The sequence below is a fragment of the Gracilinanus agilis genome, chromosome 4 (genome assembly GCF_016433145.1).
Source record: "Gracilinanus agilis isolate LMUSP501 chromosome 4, AgileGrace, whole genome shotgun sequence".
Taxonomy (NCBI): domain Eukaryota; kingdom Metazoa; phylum Chordata; class Mammalia; order Didelphimorphia; family Didelphidae; genus Gracilinanus; species Gracilinanus agilis.
In genome coordinates, this window is record NC_058133.1 from 187,476,702 (window position 1) to 187,495,651 (window position 18,950).

The 18,950-nt window shown below is 48.3% G+C and overlaps 1 protein-coding gene across 28 annotated transcripts in view; it reads right to left on the minus strand.

The window, feature by feature from the left end:
• CACNA1G (calcium voltage-gated channel subunit alpha1 G) overlaps nt 1-18,950 on the minus strand; it is a 93,611-nt gene that overhangs the window by 6,933 nt on the left and 67,728 nt on the right. For 4 of the 28 annotated variants that reach the window (XM_044674027.1, XM_044674016.1, XM_044674026.1 and 1 more), the window contains 10 exons: nt 18,106-18,195; nt 17,140-17,353; nt 9,063-9,214; nt 8,102-8,211; nt 6,543-6,676; nt 5,941-6,011; nt 5,669-5,747; nt 5,451-5,572; nt 3,689-4,055; nt 169-193 (listed from right to left, as the gene is read on the minus strand). In XM_044674027.1, the coding sequence (XP_044529962.1) occupies nt 169-193; nt 3,689-4,055; nt 5,451-5,572; nt 5,669-5,747; nt 5,941-6,011; nt 6,543-6,676; nt 8,102-8,211; nt 9,063-9,214; nt 17,140-17,353; nt 18,106-18,195 (1,364 nt within the window). Of the gene's footprint in view, nt 1-168; nt 194-2,353; nt 2,512-3,688; nt 4,056-5,450; nt 5,573-5,668; nt 5,748-5,940; nt 6,012-6,542; nt 6,677-8,101; nt 8,212-9,062; nt 9,215-14,200; nt 14,255-17,139; nt 17,354-18,105; nt 18,196-18,950 lie in introns of all 28 variants that reach the window. The other 24 variants (XM_044674013.1, XM_044674025.1, XM_044674008.1 and 21 more) reach the window with 18 other exon arrangements.

The window sequence follows — 18,950 nt, forward strand, 5'->3', positions numbered from 1 at the left end:
CTTTCTTTCTTTCTTTCTTTCTTTCTTTCTTTCTTTCTTTCTTTCTTTCTTTCTTTCTTTCTTTCTTTCTTTCTTTCTTTCTTTCTTTCTCTTCCTTCCTTTCTTTCCTTTCTTAAGTGACTTGCTCAGGGTCACACAGCCAGGAAGTGTCTGAAGCCAGATTTGAACTCAGGTCCTCCCAACTCTCTATCCACTGTGCCACCTAACTGCCCCAAATTTCCTTTTCCATAAAATGAGAGGTTTGGATTAGATGATGCCTATCCTTCCAGCTCTAAACTCCAGGATCCTAAATGTGTGGCACTTGGCCCTTTACTGTCTCCCAACAACAGCCTCAGTTCAACAGCTTTCTCTGACTCTTTCTTCCCCATTCTCTCCTACCTAGAATCCTCCCCACCCCACTACTCCCCTATTTCAAATATCTTTAAGGCTTCATATTCCCAGTCAATGAAATATCACACTAATGGCCATTCCTGATGTTTCCACATGCTAGTTCCCTCTTTTGGAGTAAATCCTTGACAGCCTTATTCCCATTCTGAACATGTAACACCAGGAGAAAGGTAGGCATGTGAGCCCTGACTTTTTATCCTTCTCCATCCTACAGGATCTGGGGTTCTACGTTCTGATAGCTTTAATTAGAGGAAGGCCTGGGCTGGGAAACCCATGGAAGCTGGAAGAAGGACAGAAGATAGAGGGATGATTTAGCTAATTCCTTTGGTCCCTGAATTCCCAGAGCACTCCCATAAGCCCCAATCTGCCATGTTTCCTGTCCTGATTTAAGAAACTGATTCCTTCGAATATGGGAAGAGAGATGGAGGGGACTAAAAAGATGAGAGAGGGAGGGGAGGTGAAAGATTAGGGAAAAGAAGGCATAGTAGAAGGAGGCTAGAAGGTAGCAGAACAGGAAGACTAAGGAATAGAAGGAGAGCAAGAGAATGAAGAATTATTTATAGTGGATGTCTTGGGGGGGGCATGATAGAGTTGTGATGAACAGGGAAGGAAAGAGGAAAACATCCATTTCATGTTTCACATCTCACATGTTCTTAGAGATCAGTGTCATGGCCTAATTCCTCCCTGCCCCCATTCCTCTACCAACTCCCAAATCTCTTTTTAGGATAAATTCAGGCTTAAAATAATCAGATAAATGAAGCATCTGTCGTGCCCAAACAAGAACACAATGAGAAGCCGCTATCCTGAATGACGGCAGGAGCCAGGGCCCAGGGAGAGGAATCAGCCTCTCGGTCTGGGTGGACATATACTGTCCTAATCCTGGATCCAAGGCCAGCCATCCGGTCCCTCCTGTGGAAATCCTTCCCACACTCTCAGGCATGTCAGGCAGCACTGCTAACAAAATCTCTTTGCCCCTTCTCCCTACCCACCTCATCCCACAAGTGTTTGACCAGACCCTCCCCCACTCCCAACATTTCCTCCAGTCCCCCAGGCCCTCTTCCTGCCTCTCTCTCACCCAGTCTCTCTTTCTTTCCTCTTCAGTGCTTTTTAGGACCCTGAAGGCCCGCCCATGTCTTCTCTCTTCTACCACAGGGATTCATAACCATTTTTTATAGGTCATGGAGACCTTTGGCAGTCTGTGAAGCCCATGGATCCCCTATCACAATAATGTTTTTAAATAATAAAGGAAATGCCAAATGTCAGTTTGAGGATATCCTCCCCCACTTAAAACCCTCACCTTTTGTCTTAGAATCAATACTATGTTTTGGTTCCGAGGCAGAAGAGTGATAAGGGTAGGGAATGGGAGTTAAGTGACTGGCCCAGGGTCACACATTTCTTTGTTTCTTTTTTAAATCCTTATCTTCTGTCTTAGAAGTGATACTAGGTATTAGTTCCGAGGCAGAAGAGTGATAAGGGCTGGGCAGTGGGGGTTAGGTGACAGCTAGGAATCATCTGAAGCTAGATTTGAACCCAGGGCCTCCTATTTCTAGTCTTGGCTCTCAACCCACTGGGTCACCTAGCTGTCTTCCTCCACAGGGTAATTTTTTATAATCCAATTTTCTCTACTTTGGTTCATGGACACCCTGAAATCTATCCATGGATCCTCCCTTTAGGGTCTAGAGACCCACAATTAAAAATCCCTGTTATAGCATCTTTCCTGAGCCTTTACCTGCCCTCTACTGCCCACCTCTGCTTCCTAGCCCCAATATCTCACCAACTCTCCCTCTGATGTATTTCCAGCCTCCTACTGTATTGGTAGAATGGACCATCCTAGCTCAAGGAGATACCTGCCAGAATATTGATTATTTCCCTATCCTACACTGTAAGCCTAGGTTTTGATCCTCAATGGCCATCTTAACTGGTGGTAGACACAGGAATCCCCCCTCTAATAGGAAGGGCACACAACACAGGGACAGTAACCTGAGGTTCGGAGTCGCCCTGGCCAGGGGCGGGAGGGCAGGTGTAGGGCCGGCCCAAAGAGCTGGACAGCTCATCCATCAATTTCAATTCCCCCTCCAGAGACCCCTGGATCAGCAGGGAGATGGTGTCAAACAGCTGTTTGTCCTGAGTGGTGTCCAGGAGAAGTTAGGGAGAAAGAAGGGGTGGGGGGGAAAGGGTTAGAGCGGAAAGGGAGGACAAATAGAAGAGAACGAAATTTGGAGAAAGGGAAGAGTGAGAAAAGATAAGCAGGAAACAAGAGATGAGAAGAGAGAAGAGAAATGAGAAGAAAAAATAAGGAAGAGGGGTAGTAAGTAAGGAAAGAAGGGGATGCAGGTGAGAAGATTCATAGGGGAAAGGATGTCAGAAGGAGAGGGATACAGAGGAGAGAGGAATGAGGAGATAATAAGTAGATAAGGAAAGAATGGAGGAAGATAAGAAGGGGAAATCAGACAGTTTAAAGAAAGCAAGGGATGAGAAAGATGGAACAGAGAAAAGAGGGAAAGAGAAGAGAAGGCATAGAGAGAAGATGAGGGGAAGGAGATGAGAGGGCACAGAGAAAGAGATGGGAAGAAAACAAAGAATGCTTTTCAGAACGCTCGGTACTGCATCAAGGAAGAAGAGGCCAGATCAGTGCTGGGAATCGAACACATTGGCTTGGAGGGGGCAGTTCTCTTATCCCTGGCAGGGAGGCTAATGCTCTGCTTCTGCCAGAAAGCACCATTCTTGGGGAGGCGTACGGAGGCCGTCACCCCTCACATATTCCCTCCCAGCCCCCTTCGTAGTAAAGACAAAGGTGCCAAGAGCAGCACCGTTGCTATTCTAGGTCAGGGCCAGTCAGGCTGCCTGCTGAGAGGATCCCACGGGTACCTGGGGACCACCCAGTGCTGGGGGCAATGTTTTTACTGTCACACAGTTCCCCTTGAAGGAGACCCGAAGAGACTTGAGGCTTTGCTGCTGGCAGCAGCCTTGCCATTCTCCTTTCTTGCCCCCATTCCATAGGGAGAATGCTCTCTACAGCTCTGCTCTTCTCCTCTAGGGAGGCAGTGGATGCTTAACTGGTGGTAGACTCAGTATATCTTGTGGGGTGGTGCTGATTGGTTGAGAGGTGGGTGAGGACCTGGTTCTAGGGGGCAGGAAAGCAGCAGTGAATTAGGCTTCAAATGGGATCCTGTGGCTGGCTTTCAGCCTGGGTCTGATGGCTTCCTATTCTTCCCCTCTTCTGCCAGATGCATAAAGTGCCCTCCCAGCCCCAGGGACAGTCTTCCCTCCTCCTTCTCTTCCCAGCCCCCTCATTCCCTACTGGGTCTCACCGTGGGGTGGGCCAAGGAGAGCTGGGAAGCCACTTTGACGTGCAAGGCCTGAGAGGCCCTGAGCTTTGGGCTGCCAGGCTGGCTGTCGGGCCCTCCATCTCCCCGGGGCCAGGAGAAGGGATCTCCCTGGATGGAAGGCTGAGATGGGGCCAGGGTCTTCATCTCCATTTCCAGCTCTGCCTCCAGTTCCGCCTCTTCCTTTGCCTCCTTGTTGCTCTCCTCCAAGTGCTTCATCAGGACGGCGATGACCACATTCACCAGCACAAACTGGGCAGTTAGTACAAAGGACACGAAGTAGATGGGAGAGATGACGGTGTTGTAGCAGGTAGACTCCTGGTCACAGTCTCGAAGGGTGTCCTGAGTGAGGAGATGGATGAGTTAGGCAAGAGCAGGGTCCGTGGACAGATTTCAAGAAGTTCTTGAAGTTTTTAAAAAATCCTTTGATATTTGTTTTAATTGACTTCTCAGTGAGTGGGAGAAAGGGAGGAGAGAGGGAAAGAGTTTTAGAAATGAAAGTAAAATGAATTGAATTTTAAGATATTTTTATAACTATTTCAATAGAATTAATTTCTTTATAATCTGATGTATTATTTCAAAACATCATTCTGAGAAGGGGCCCATAGACTTCACCAGATTGCCTAAAGGATCCATGACACAGAAAAGGGTAAGAACTCTTTGAGTTAGAGGAAGTCTTGGAGAAGAAAGAAAGGAGTTAAAGGATGTCCTGAGAAGAAAGAAACTTTATAGGGTGTCGTCCTAAGAGTAGGAGTTGAATTATAGAGGAAGATAGAGAGTATCAAAAAAAAAGCACAGAAAGAAGAATTATAGGATGTTCAAGGGAAAGGGAGGAGATATGATGTATCTTAGTGATGGAGGAAGTTATGGGGTAATCTGGAAACTGTACTGGGTGTACTGGGCCAAGGTGAGTTATAGAGTGTCCCAAGAAGAAAAAGGAGTTAAGGGCATCTAGGGGAGAGGCAGAAGTTATACAGGGTGTCTTGGCAACGGAGGTAAATTGTAGAATATCTTAGGAATGGAAAAAAGTTATAGGAATCTTAGGGACAAAGGAGAATAAGGTTTCTTGAGAAGGCAGAAACATTATAGGGTATTATAGGGAGGAGAGTTAGTTAGTTATAGGCTGTCTTGGGGAAAAGGGGCGCATGTTTTGGGGATGGATGAAGTTATGGGTTTCTAAGGGACAGAGGGGAGTTATAGGGTATTTTGGTGAGGGGGGCACTATATAGAGTGTTAGAAAAAAAGCTTTTTTCAGCTTGGTTGAAGTTATAAGGTGATCTGGAGAGAAGGAAAATTTATAGTGTCCCAGGGATATGGGGCGAGTTATAGGGTATCTTGGTGAGAAAGGGAATTAGCTATATAGGATGTCACCGAAAGATGGAAAAATTATAGTGTTCTGGGGAGAGATAGGAGTTATTAGGTATCTTGAATAGGGAAGAAATTATTATACATTCTGGTGAAAAAGAATTTGGGGGATAGTCTAAGGATGAAAAAACTCTTGGAGGTGTAATTTGCTCCTTTAAACAAAGGACTCATCAGAAGTGAGTTATGGGGTGCTTTGAAGGAAAGAGATAGAAAGAATGCGATAAGATTTTACTGACCATTATTTCAACTTCCTAATGATCTTTAGTTAAGGATATTAAATCCAAATTTCTGAGAATAGACCAACTCCAGGAAGATCCAGGAACATGCTAGGTAGGGTAAGTGGCTGGGGCGGGGGGAGGGGAAGAGTCCCACCTTCATGATGCCATTCCAGTTGTCACCAGTAGAGACACGGAAAAGGGTCAAGAAGGCCATACCAAAATTCCTGAAGGTGGCATGGCGGCCCAGGCCCTCACAGGGGTGGGTTTCGTCACATTCTAAGGGAGGGGAGAAGAGAGAAAGGTAAGTCCCAAGACCCTAGGATCCTTTAGCCTCCACTTCTTTGTCCACCCCACATCCCAACCCCGACTCACCCAGGTCTCCAAAGAGCTCCACACCCAGAGCTGCAAAGATGAAGAACAATAACATGAAGAGGAGTCCCAGATTCCCCACCTGGAAAAGAGGAAAAGAAAAGGCAAAGATGCATACACATTTCCTGATTCAGTCCCAAACTGACCTCTTCTGTCCCTTTCTCTGCCTCGTGGAGGAAGAAGAATTGAACTCTTCAAAAAAAAAGAAGAGTCACCAGGGGCCAGGAAAACCCAACCTACTGTCATCCCTCCCCCATCCCTGGACCCCATGGTACCTGGGGCAGGGCCTGCATCACTGTGTCCAGCAGAGCCCGCATGCCTACTGCCATCTTCAGCAGCTTCAGCACTGAGAAAACAAAGGGATGGGGTGAGAGAGATCAGGGGGTATCCTACACCCCTTCCCGTTCCCTCTTCCCAATCTCAGGGCCCCAAAAACCCTGGTCCTGACTGCTGCTGGGGAGCAGGGTGGATGGGGTTCTGAGAGAAGTGTTAGCCTGCAAAGGGGCCAAGAACAACTTTTCCCCCACCTCAGAGAAGAGAGAGGCCTGAGGAGCACATCTACCTTCTCACTCAGCTGACTTGGGATGGGAAAGATCAAACTGGATGCACTTGAGAATGGCACAGTATAGATTGGGAGTTGGCCAGGGGTCCGAAAGCAGGCCAAACCCCCTCCCTTCCAACCAGTTTCATATTGAAAAAAAATAGATCTATTTGTTGGGTAGGGTGGACTCCAGCCCCAAAGGGATCTTATTTCCCCATCCATCTCTAGGGTTCAAGCCTTCCTGCTCCCGGTTCTATTAGTCTCCAAAGACAGGATGGAACAGCAATGTTAGAGACCCTGGTGTGGCTGGGACGAGCCTGTCTGGCAGACACTGACCACGGGCGATCCGGAGCACCCTCATAATGCGGATGATGGTGGGATTGATGGGCAGTGACGCGTTGACCTCGATTTCCTCCAGAGTGATCCCCATGATGGAGAGTAGGACGATGGCCAGATCTAGCTGGTTCCACCTGGAAACCCGAAACGTGTCTCCCTGGGGGGATGGAGGGATTCTGGGGTAGGGGCCAAGGGAACCCAGAAGGTGGAAGAGCTGGCTTTGTTGGGATGGAGGAGTGGGCAGTGTAAGGACATTTTCTGGAACCCTGAAGTCAGAGCTGGAAGAGGCTTTAAAGATATAGAATCCCTCCCCTCATTTTGCAGAGGAGGAAAGAGATGAACTGACCTAAGGTCACAAGGCCAGTGGCAGACCCAGGACTGGCATTCTGATCTTGTAATCTCCATTACTCAATAACAGTTTGTTTACTGCAAACCTCCTATTAACTAGACTCTCTTTCCACCATGCCATGGTGCAGGAAGATAACCACCGAGAAATCCAGCCTTGTTGGACATTTCTTCTCCCTTCTGTTCAGTGGCAGTTCTTGTGAATTCTTACCATCATAGATCAAAAGCCAGGAGGGAGACAGTTAGATGGCTCAGTGGATAGAGAGCCAGGTCTAAAGACTGGAGGTCCTAGGTTCAAGTCTGGCCCCAGATGCTTCCTGGCTGTGTGACCCTGGGCAAGTTATATAACTCCCACTGCCTAGCCCTTACTGCCCTTCTACCTTGGAACCAATACACAGTATTGATTCTAAGATGGAAGATAAGAGTTTGGTGTTTTTAAGAGTGCTAGGGATATTAGAGGGCATCTAGGCCACCCCTCCACCATTTTATAGATGATGAAGCCAAGCTCCAGGAGTGACTTGCTGAGGGTCACATAAATAGGAAATGTCAAAGGTAGGATTTGAAATCCAGGTGTTTTGATTTCTCTTTCTATAATACCAGGTTGTCTCTTAATAATACCTAGTATTTATATTTAGCACTTTAAGATTTGCAGAGCACTTCATAATTATTATCCCACTTATGCCCACAATGACCTTGGGGGGTAGGTGCTTTTATCATTCTCATTTTACAGATGAGGAAACTGAGCCAAATAGAGATTAAGTGACATGCCTGGCATCATATAACTAGTACATGTCTGAGACAAGATTTGAATTCAAGTCTCTTAACCTTTAGGCTCAGAATTCTATCTACTGTATCACCTAGCTGCCTGGGTGAGCCAGATTATGGTGGGACCTCAATCCCTCACACCAAGAGGAACTAGAACTCAGCTCTCTTGAGTGCCAGTTGAATGTCATTTTCATCCCACTAAGGAACTTTCCTGTCACCTCCTTCTCTCCACCCCTCCTTCCCACCCTCTGTTTGGCCTTTGAGTCCTGAATCTTGTGGCAAACCCAGAGGCCATCTCCCTGCCATAGCGAGAGGAAGGCAATGGGAGTCTCCAGTATCCTCCAGATCTACTCAAGTTGTCTAGAGGAGAGTGATTGGGGTGGACATAAATTCTCTGGAGATTTGTCTGAAGGGGAATGTAGGCACCTCATGGTTCCAATGCCAATTACCTGTCCTGGAAGAATCGTCGGAAACCGAAGGCCACAAGCTTGAACACAGACTCCAAGACAAAGATAACCGTGAAGATGTAATTGCAGATCTTCAGGGCCTCATCCAGGATCTGGGAGGAACAGTTGGAGGGGTGGTCATCACCAATGTTGAAGGGACTAACACCCTCCTCATTGGACTGCCCCAGACTCTGGGGTAGAGTGTTGGTTTAGAGGGCAAAGGGAGGGAAGGGGGACCATTGTGTCCTTAGATGAACACCCCTGCCACTTATCCCATCATGGCATGTAGGGTGATTGTGGATTATAAAACATAAAATTGGAAGGGACCTCAGAGATTGTCAAATCTTTATGAATAGGGCAACTGAAGCCCAGAGATAAGGAGATACTTTTCTAAGGACACACAGTTTGTAAGCATTAGAGGTGGGATTTTAATACAACTCTAAACCTAACAATAATAGCATTTATGTAGCACTTTAGATATATTATTTTAATTAGTCCTCACAATAACCCTGTGGAGTAGGTGCTCTTATGATCACCCCATTTTATAAGCAGAGAAACTGAGAATAAAGAGGGCGAGTGAATTGCCTGAAGTCACACAACTAATAAGTATCTGAAGGGACAGCTAAGTGACTTGGTGGGTAGAGGCACAGGTCTAGAGACCAGAGCTCTTGGGTTCAAATCTGTGGCTTCAAACTCAAATTCTTCATTGTGTGATCCTGGGCAAGTCACTTCACTCCAGTCTTTGAGCCCTTACCGCTCTTCTGCCTTGGAACCGATAATTAGTACTGATTCTAAGATGGAAATTAGGGTTTTTTTTAAAAAAAGTATTAGAGGCAGGATTTGAACTTGGGCCTTCCTGACACTAAGTCTAGTACTGTACACCCAGAGACAGGCCCTCCAACGGGGAGAAGGAGGAGGCCTCTTCCATATGTAGGGGTGTACATGTGAGTGGGAGCATTCTTACCTGAGGCTGCTGATAATGTTCCATGGCCATGGTAACTACGTTGAGGCCAATGACACCCGTGATGAAGAGATCCAAGTAGTGGCTGGTACACATATGGTGGACGAGGAGACGGAACCTCGAGTAGTCCGAGTAGTAGGGTTTGCACTGTGCTTCTGGTGGGGGAGAAGCCAATGACAGGGGCAGAGAGCAGAGAAACCATCAGGCAACCCCTGCCCCATCAATCTCCCCTGCCCTATCCCAAAACAGGCTCCCCCATCAGCCACCAGCCCCAACACCAGAGGTGATCATTCTACTTCTAGGAGCGTCCCCATCGTTCCTACTCCCTCCCCAAAAGGGCGAAATGTTTTGGGGGGGAGTTGGAGTCAGGAGAGGGTATCACAGGCATTTGCTCTCTCTAGTCTAAGCATTTCTACTGATACCTCTCCAGCTAGGGTGGGCCACCGGACATGCACAGCTCCTCATCCAGATTAGAGAACAGGTGAGACAGCTCTCTCCCCTTACATTCGGGGTCCAAAGAGTACTTGTCCCCCCAAAAGAAAAAGAAAACCTCCTCCACCATCCTTCACCTCTTACTCTAGCTAGACTTGGGGAAAAAAGGGAATTAGAGGAGGCTCAGTGGGGTGGGGGAGTGTGTTCGAAAAGATTAAACGGAGCTGAGGATTTGGAATGAAAACTGGAGATTAGAATTGAGCCATCCCCGAGTGCTCCTGGAGTGGAGGTGCAGGAAGGGGGTCTGGCTTCCGCTCCCATCCCAAACGCAAACTCTTGGAATCCTGGATGCTCAAGGAGACAAACCAATTTGCTCACCTAATCTCTAATGAGGAAATGCCCAGCCTGAGACCATAAATTCAGGGCAGCGTGATAATGCATATTGGAGTGGAAGAGGCTGTCTGAGATCCAGCAAAAGCACAATCGTACTCGGGTAATTAGCAGACGGGCTAGCGATGGAAATCACTGCCCCAGGAGTACCAGTGTCCCTTGGAGGCAGGAAGGACAAATCTAGGGGGCGAGATCCGGCCTAGATGGAGGCCAAGACTGTTGGGAGGATAGAAAGGGTGAGGTTCTCCTCATTTCTGGGGACTGATCGGGCTCCGTCAAACAGACTTGGATCTCAGACAGTCCTTCTCCCCCACCCCAGGGAGGTCTAGGAGGACATGAGCCCTTCAGCAGCATGGACTGCACCCCAGGGGGAGGCCGGCTGAGTGCAACAGCAAGCTTTGACCCAAAACCAGCTCACACTCAGGACTCTATTCTTGTGTTGGCTATTTAACAGAGGGATAAACTGAGGCAGGATGAGGTAAGGAGGTGGGACCCAGTTGAAGGCTGAAAAACTGAATCAGCCCTTGAAATGGTCTAGAGGAGGATAATAACCCAAAGCAAACCAAAACAACCACCCAGCAACAGCTCTCGCAGGGTCAACTCTCAGTTATCTAGACTAAGGTGGAAAGGCAATGGGGCGAATAATCTCTGCCCGCCCCTCCCCACACCCCCTCCCACCCACGAAAGCATCCCGGAATTTGTCTTTTCAATTTGGGGATCTGTTCTGACTGTGGCTTTCTTTTCAGACGCTGAAGATTGATCTTTGAAATGAATGATGGTTGACTCAACACGGTATCTCCCCAAGAACAGATATGCCCGCTCAGGGGAAGGGGAGGCGGAGGGGGCATGGTGAGCCCCGGCTCTTCCCGTGATGGATACCAGAGAGTTGACTGGAGCCAAGTGAGGACTCTTCCTTCCATCCCCGGCTAGAGCTGGAAGGGAGCTGAGCTCTGCAGCTCTTAGGAGGGGCGGGATCTCTGGAGCTCTCCATTAATCTCCATAAAAGCTGAGAGCACCCGATGCCATTATGCTAAAATATGAATGGGGAATTAACCAAAATGTTTGAATACAATTAAGCTCGAAACACTGTCTCCTTATTAGCCCCATTATTAGCAGAGACAATGCAGAAGGGAACTGGAGGGAGGAGGGCACCTTCCCCATCCCTTCACCCCCAACCCAGCGCTCTGTCTAGGATCGATGCTTGGGCAATTTGGCAGGCCAGATTGAGGGGTCTCCACCTCTGCCTCTGCTCTTCTTCTATCCATCTGAGTGAGAGTCACACTGGGGTTCAGCCTAGGGCCCCTGACGGGCCAGTCCTCCCAGACTCCCGCCGCTGCTGCCCCCCTCAATAAGGCCAGGGGCGCAAGGGTAAGCAGGAGGAGGGGCGTCTGCTTAGAGCAGGGTTGATCACTGACCAGCCTAAGCATTCAGAAGGCAGCCTCCCCTGTCTCCCCCTCTCTGTCCTCATCCTCACCCCCCACCATAGCATGGAGAAACATCTAGAAACTCTTCATCGGTGTTTCAGGGTCATAAAAACCTAGCACATCCGAGCTGGAAGAAACCTTAGCGATCACAGGATCCAATCTGTTTCACAGAGGAGGGTACTGAAGGCCAGGAGTTGAAGTGACTTATTCAAGATCACAGAGCTGGGGATAGAACCCAGGTCTCCCTAGCTTCCCGGCTCTGGCACACTCCCTCTCTAGACCACTGGCAGCTTGTGGGGTTTTATTGGGAGGGGACACTTTTTGACACAAATCCTCAGGGGCGCCCGCCCTTGGAACAGCAGCCCTGGTGATCCAACCCTGCTTAGCATTCTCTTGGCTACACAGAGAGGGGCTGGGGTGGCACATCCCCCACATGCCTGGCATGCAGATTAGTGTAAATGTAGATTACCTTGTCAGGGGGCCACAAATTAAGTTGCTTTGGAAGCTACTGTCATAGCCACAGGGAAATTGGGGGGGGGCGGGAGAAAGGGGGGAGAGGTACTGGGAATTCTTACTGAAGTCCTTGGTGGTTTGGGATTATCCTGGGGTCCATGCCTTTCTCCCTTGCACCCATGCCCCCTTCCAGCTGCATGAGTCATAGCAGGCTCAGTAAATGTCAGACAAAGTCACAAGATGGGAAGTGGGGCACCCCGCACTCCTGCCCCTCCTTGCCCAACGCACCCAAGGGCTGGGTGGCTGAGAAGAGGACGCAGGACCAAGGGTGAGAGCAACAGGCACGGTGGGTTAGTCGGGGTTATCGTTGAGTAGATTTCAGGCACAGACCAGGTGGACAGTAGGGAAACAAGGAGCCATGTGGACATGTGACACAGTCCTCCACGCGGGATGGGTCACACGTTCAGCTCCTTTGACCACGTCTGGTCTTTGGGAGGGGGATGTGGTGGGAAGGAAGAGGGCACTTGATGGCTGTGGGGTTCACTGCCTACAACCAAGTTGGCTTACAAATCAAGCTCAATCCTGATCTGTCCATCGTCAAACCTGCTTAGCCAAAGACTAGGGCCTGGCCACCACTCTTTCTTCCTCCCCTGCCCATCTGTTGGCACCTGTGAAGGCATTCCACATCCCAGGCCACCCTCTACCCTAGTTATTGAACTGACGCTCTCAATCTGGGCTCTAAGACTCCTTCCTAGCAGGAGGAGAGCTGGATTCGGAAGAGGAAGAGGGGTCAGAACCAGGTCAGAGAACCACGTCAATCTGGGACATCCACTAATCACTCTGGACTAGGAGATGTAGGGAGGGTCCATTTGCCTGGACTCTCCGCTTGGTTAGACATCATGTAGCTACTTGAATCACAGAAAGCTACAGGTCCAGAACAGGAAACAAGGTAAACAGGCAGGGGAACGGTGGGTGTCTAGGATTATGTGTGGCATAGCAACAGCCCCTGTTTTGGACCTAAATGACAGTATAAGTTCTTATATAACTGGGGTGTGTGTGTGTGTGTGTGTGTGTGTGTGTGTGTGTGTGTGTGTGTATGAGAGAGAGAGAGAGAGAGAGAGAGAGAGAGAGAGAGAGTTTATGTGCTTTATAATCCACTCAAAAGCATGGATAGAATTCCCCCCCCCTCCCCATACCCATGCCTTCTACTCTTCTCCTCAAATACAGTATGATAGGGAGCTGGGATCTTAACATTATCACATATGGACCCAGGGGGTCTAAACACAAAACAGAGCTGAAAGACTTCCACTGGCCCATCAGCACCCCATGGATATACAACATTGAACACAGTGAGGTGAAGGCAGGTAAGGAGGTGTTACTGAGGCATTCTTTGCAAAATGGACATTTAGGATTTCCCACTTTGGGTTGATCAGTGAGCCTTAAAAGACAAACCCTTGACTTAACTCCCTGTGGTTCTACCACTGGTGCCATCATAGAGCCTACCCCTGGCATGGGGCACTGACCCAACAGCCACATACCCATGAAGTGGGTCCTTTGTGAGTCCGTGCAGGGAGGGAAGCGTGCAGTGACAGAGGAGAACATGGCCAGGGTTAGGGGCTGGCACACAGCTGCTTGAAAATTCACGAGAGACTGTCTGGTTTATTGGGGATGAGGAGAGCAAGGAAAGCCGTATCTCCAATGGTAGAGAGAGGACATTGTCTGGCCAGGAGTGCCCAAAGACAGAGACTCCAACAAGTGGGCTAAATCTTCTCCCAAATCTTTGGCTTTTGTGGGGAGAAGATCTTGGCTAACTCAGATCTTGATCTAATTCTTGCTGTTTGTAGCCCTGACGTAGAGATTGCGTTTTCTTGACTATTAATGTGTCTGTTAAATTATTCATCGTTACATTTTAAAAACAAATCCTCTCTCCTCTCATAACGCTCCCTCAGATCAAAGTCTCTTCTTCAGACAAAAGGAGACTAGAGAGATTTGCAGCTGTAATAATTGCCACTGTGCTGAAAAGCCAAGGGTGGTAGTGGAGGAGTTGGGAAAGAGAGAGGACAGGATAGCAAGAGATTCGGGGAGATGGTCCAGCTTGTGGCTGGCTCTTGGACCATCATCTCCTGGTCTTTGCAGGGAAGGTTGAGAGTTTAGAGGTGGAAGGCAAAGGTTGGGAACATGGCCTCCCCTAGGTCCTCAGGCCCTGCCCAACGGGGCATAGACTCTGTAGGATAAGACCTAGGATCTCAAATCTGCCTTCTTGGGTACACAGGAACCCTTCAACCCCCAACCCTCACCCCACGAGTATGAGATTGATGTATCATGGAAAGGAAGCAAATGACACATCCACGTACAAATGAGACAGGAACTGGGAAGCAGGCAGGGCCTGAGGTCAATGATACCCCCCAGGCCAAGCCCCTTGGAACCGACTAGCCGCAGTACCTGGTGCTGGGCTGGCGGAGCTGCCGGGGGTTATTACATCATCCAGCATTAGATCTAAAAGAACGAAACGACATTGGTCACTGAATGGACCTGGTGGCATTGGGCTGGGCACAGAATGACAGTTCTCGCCCTGGAAATACTGATCACTCCAATTCCAAATCTTGACATTTCTGACCCCCATTCTTGTCTTCATTCTTTACTCCTGACCCCATTTCTGAACCTCAACCCTCATCCCTGACCTCAGTTCCTAATCTCAAAATTTACTCTTGACCTCAGCTCCTAATCTCTATGCTGGTCTGACTCTAAATCCTCTTTTTTTTAATATTGGCTTGGCCCAAATTTTCATCTCAACCTTCCCCTCTGACCCCCAACTCAGTTTCTAACTTTAAATTTCACTCCCTTTCCCTAGATCCTAACTTCAGTCTTCATTCCTAATCCCAGTTCCCAATCTCAATCTTTTATTTCCAACTCCACCTCCTAACTCCCCTGACTCTGACTCCTACCTTTGTTCTTCACTGTGAATTTAATTCTTAACCTTACCTCTGACCTGCCCCACCCTCCCACCCCAACTACTAACTTGAAGCTTCGCTTTTGAACTCATAATCTTAAACCACAATTGAGCAGGAGCTCCCCTAATGGGAGGAATCAGTGCTGTAACAACAGCCATATTTTCTGGGTCATCAGAGACTCCTAAGGAGAAGCAATGAGTTCCAGGCTATCAGAAGCAGTGTGACAGGGACAGCAGCTCTGTCAGGCTATCAGGGGCATTCACGAGCAAACAGTGGCTCTGTGAGACCTTCAGGAGGGGAGAGTCGGAACAAGGCTCCTATATCTCAGTAATGTGAGATTAGCTATTATGACTACAGATAGATGACGATCACAGATCCCCAACTCTGCAGGGCTGGTGTAGGGGCCAAACATGTATCCTGAAAAATAAATTAAATCTGAAATTCATCTGCAGAGGGAAACAAGGAAGAGGGTGGAGGGGAGGTTTGAGACAGAACATCGCCACTGGGGGCACAGAATGTCAGGTCAGCCTCCGACATCTCCACCAAGAACCCAGACTGAACATGTCCATCCAGCTAAGGAATAAGGTGGGAGGTGAAGGGAGAGGTGGTGCCCAGATGCTATTTAGAGAACCTCATTTCCCATCTTTGCAACAGTGCCAGCACTGGCCAGAGGCTGGAGGCTTTCATGTCATTCCTATAACTCGCTCAATAAATAGCACCTGTCTTCACTGCCATCATCCCAACTCATTTTATTTTGGTCCCCAGCATTATTGCTCCTTACTCCTGGCTCCTCTGAAAGGGTGAGGAGAGAGGGGACTAAAAAACGACCCCTAACTTGATTTACAAAATTCACATTCCAACAAGACACGGGGGAAACTCTGAGAAGTCCAAACCCCTTGTTCATTTAGGGGACAGAGAAAGACGTATATACAGATTAGACAGTTGAACAGGTTCAGAAAAGTCTGTCTGCACAGAGAGAGAAAACACAACAAGAGACAGGCAAAAGCAGACTGGAAAAAAACCAACAGAAAGATAGAGACAGTCAGAAAAGAGACATCAACAGTGACAAAGAAACACGTACCGAGACAAGGACATTCAGAGAAAGAGACGTAAGAGACATCTAGATACTAAGATTAGAGAGAAAGAGAAAGAGGGAGAGAGAGAACAAGAGAGAGAGAGAAAGAGAGAGAGAATGAGAAAGAGAGAGAGAGAGAGAGACACAGAGAGAGAGAGGAGAGAAAGAGAGAGAGAGAGAGAGAGAGAGAGATGGTTAAGTATTGCAGAGAGACATGTACAGAGAAAGAAAGATACACAGAGACATGGCAGAGAGGTACACATTAAAAGAGAGGAAAAAAAAAACAGAAAGAAGCATAGATGTGAACAGGACCCATTTACACATATTGAAAGAAACATCTCATAGAAAGGCAGATACACTGAGATAAAAGAACAAGAAAGAAGGCACATCCAAGCAGGGACAGAAAGAGACATGCAGGCAGAAATGGAAAGATGAGGATTAGAGATGCCAGGAAGCAGCGACAGAGACCTGTCAGAGATGGAAGGGACCTCCGACATCATTTGAACGTGGTCCCCTCATTTAAGGGTTGGGGAAAGGACTTAGTGCTCAGAGATGATGAATGTTCAGCCAGAATGGAGGGAGGTTTGGAGAGAGCGGGGTGTTAAAAGAAGACTCCAGTGTATTTTGAGGAGGGGGGCATGAGGAGAGGGTTTCGAGGTAATGGGACCAAGAAGGCTGAGAGGCAGGAGAGGAAACAAGAGACAATAATCCGAGATCGTTGGGCCATGGGCTATATGGAAAGTCGCTCTGACCTCTGACCCAAGTCTTCTCTGTGCCAGGGCCAAAACTTGAAAAGATAAAAAAGAGATGGTGAAGTCAGATAGTTTCGATGGGGAGGGGGAGGAGGGAGAGTCTAGGGCTTTGTCTCATGCCATCAATTTGGAGACTTAACAAGAGACATTCTGTAGCTTTAAGCTGTCTTGGACAGACAGGGGCAAAGTCACCCATTTACTGTGTTCACCCCTTTCATCTTATTCCCGCCCGGGGCTAAGCTAGGGGTCCCCTCAGCAGGTGTCGGGAACCCCAAAAGTCATGGCTCTTACCCCACCCCGACAACGGGGTGAGGTGGGAGAGACAGTGAAGGTCTCACCTGGTATGGTTTAAAATGCTCTACTGGTAGGGATGGGGCAGGGACTGGATGCTGAAAACCATGCAGCCCTTTGGGGATCGTCTCCCCGCTGGCGGGGCTGAGCTAGTCGCCATCATGCAGGGCACTAGAGGCAGACATGCTCCGGTGACCGGGAGAGAAGGTGGGAAGGAGGCGAGCCCCCTCCCCTCTGCCCCCCACCACCTGAGGTTACTAGGCCAAGGCCAGAGTCAAGCAGGAGTCAGAGAGATGTGGAAAGACTACCGACCAGCCATCTGCTTCTCCTTACTCCTTCTCTTTTTCTCCATCCGCCGTAGCCGCTTCTCTTCCCGGCGCCGGGCCTCCTCCTCTTCCTGGTGTTGCCGACACTTGTGGAAGTTCTCTACCACCACACCCACAAACATGTTGAGCACAAAGAAGGCCACGATGAGCAGGAAGGAGATGAAGTAGAGCAACATCCAGGGGTTGTGGTTCATGATGGGCTGGGGAGCAAGGCAGGAGACATGGGTACCCAGCATAGATCTCAGGGCTCAAAGAGCCTCTTAGAAGTCTACCTTCTAGGTGGCTCGGTGGATAGAGAATCAGGCCCAGAGATGGGAGGTCCTGGGTTCAAATCTGTCTTAGACACTCCCTAGCTGTGTGATCCTGGGCAAAATCACTTAACCCTCCATTGCCCAGCCCTTACCGCTCTTCTGCCTTGGAACGGATACACAGTGTTTATTCTAAGGCAGAAGGTGAGGGTTTTAAAAGGGGGAGGAAAAAGCCAACCTTCTTCTTCTTTAAACCCTTACCTTAGGTAGGCAATGGGGGTCAAGTGACTTGCCCAGGGTCACACAGCTGGGAAGTGTCTGAGGCCAGATTTGAACCCAGGACCTCCTGACTCTCAATCCCCTGAGCTACCTAGCTGCCCTCTCAACCTTCTTACTAAATGTAAGAAGTAGACAGGGTAGGAAGTAAAAATTCCCTACTGGAGATCTTCCCCTTCTCCTGCCCCTCCACTTTTGCCCTCAGATCTCTGACTCATAGCTCCAGTGCCTTGTACCCTTAAGATTAATTACTTAATTAAAAAAATAGTACTAGTGACTCCTTTCCATTAGTTCCATTGCCTGGGTTCCAGAGGCTCTATTGTCTTGAGTTTTTCCAGTTCCACTGTCTAGTTTTATTCAGCCTGGAAATTCAAAGTGAACCGGACCCCCCTGGACAGACTTGAGAAGCAAGGCCTGGCTCCACCTACCTGCTGGTCAACACCAACAGCATCTAGCCCATCATACATGATGTCCACCCATCCGTCCTTCGAGGCCAACACAAACAAGGACATGAGGGCCTAACGGAGGAGAGAGGAAACGTCACCTCAGGTGTCCTTTTGCCAAAGTCTTCCCATCCCAAACCAGAACATCCTCAGTGATTAGTATGTGACAATAGAAATTTTGAGTGGCAGCATTTCTGGGTATTAAATTAATGTGTTAATTGCTGGTCAAGCCAAATTAATCTAGTCAAAGACTTCCAACTTCCCTGATGTAGGTCCCTAAATAGAATTTTGGGACTTCATTATTCAACTCCACCCTTGAACACCCCAAGATATCTCTAATTGGTAAATAGCAAATTAGGGGTGGTCCATAAAAACCTCCCTACCCCCATAAGTGACAAGTGGTTGAATATTTGTCAGGAAGAACATTATCTTCTCTTATCAATTAATCAAGTTCCCTTTGGGGTGGGTGTACATTCCTGGTAGTTCTTAAGAACAAAGGAAATATAAAAGTCAAAGGATTGCTTGCCCTTTGATCCAGCCATACCATTGCTGGGTTTGTACCCCAAAGAGATCATAGATAAACAGACTTGTACGAAAATATTCATAGCTGCGCTTTTTGTGGTGGCAACAAATTGGAAAAGGAGGGTATGTCCTTCAATTGGGGAATGGCTGAACAAACTGTGGTATATGCGGGTGATGGAATACTATTGTGCTAAAAGGAATAATAAACTGGAGAAGTTCCAGGCGAACTGGAGAGACCTCCGGGAACTGATGCAGAGCGAAAGGAGCAGAGCCAGAAGAACATTGTACACAGAGACTGATATACTGTG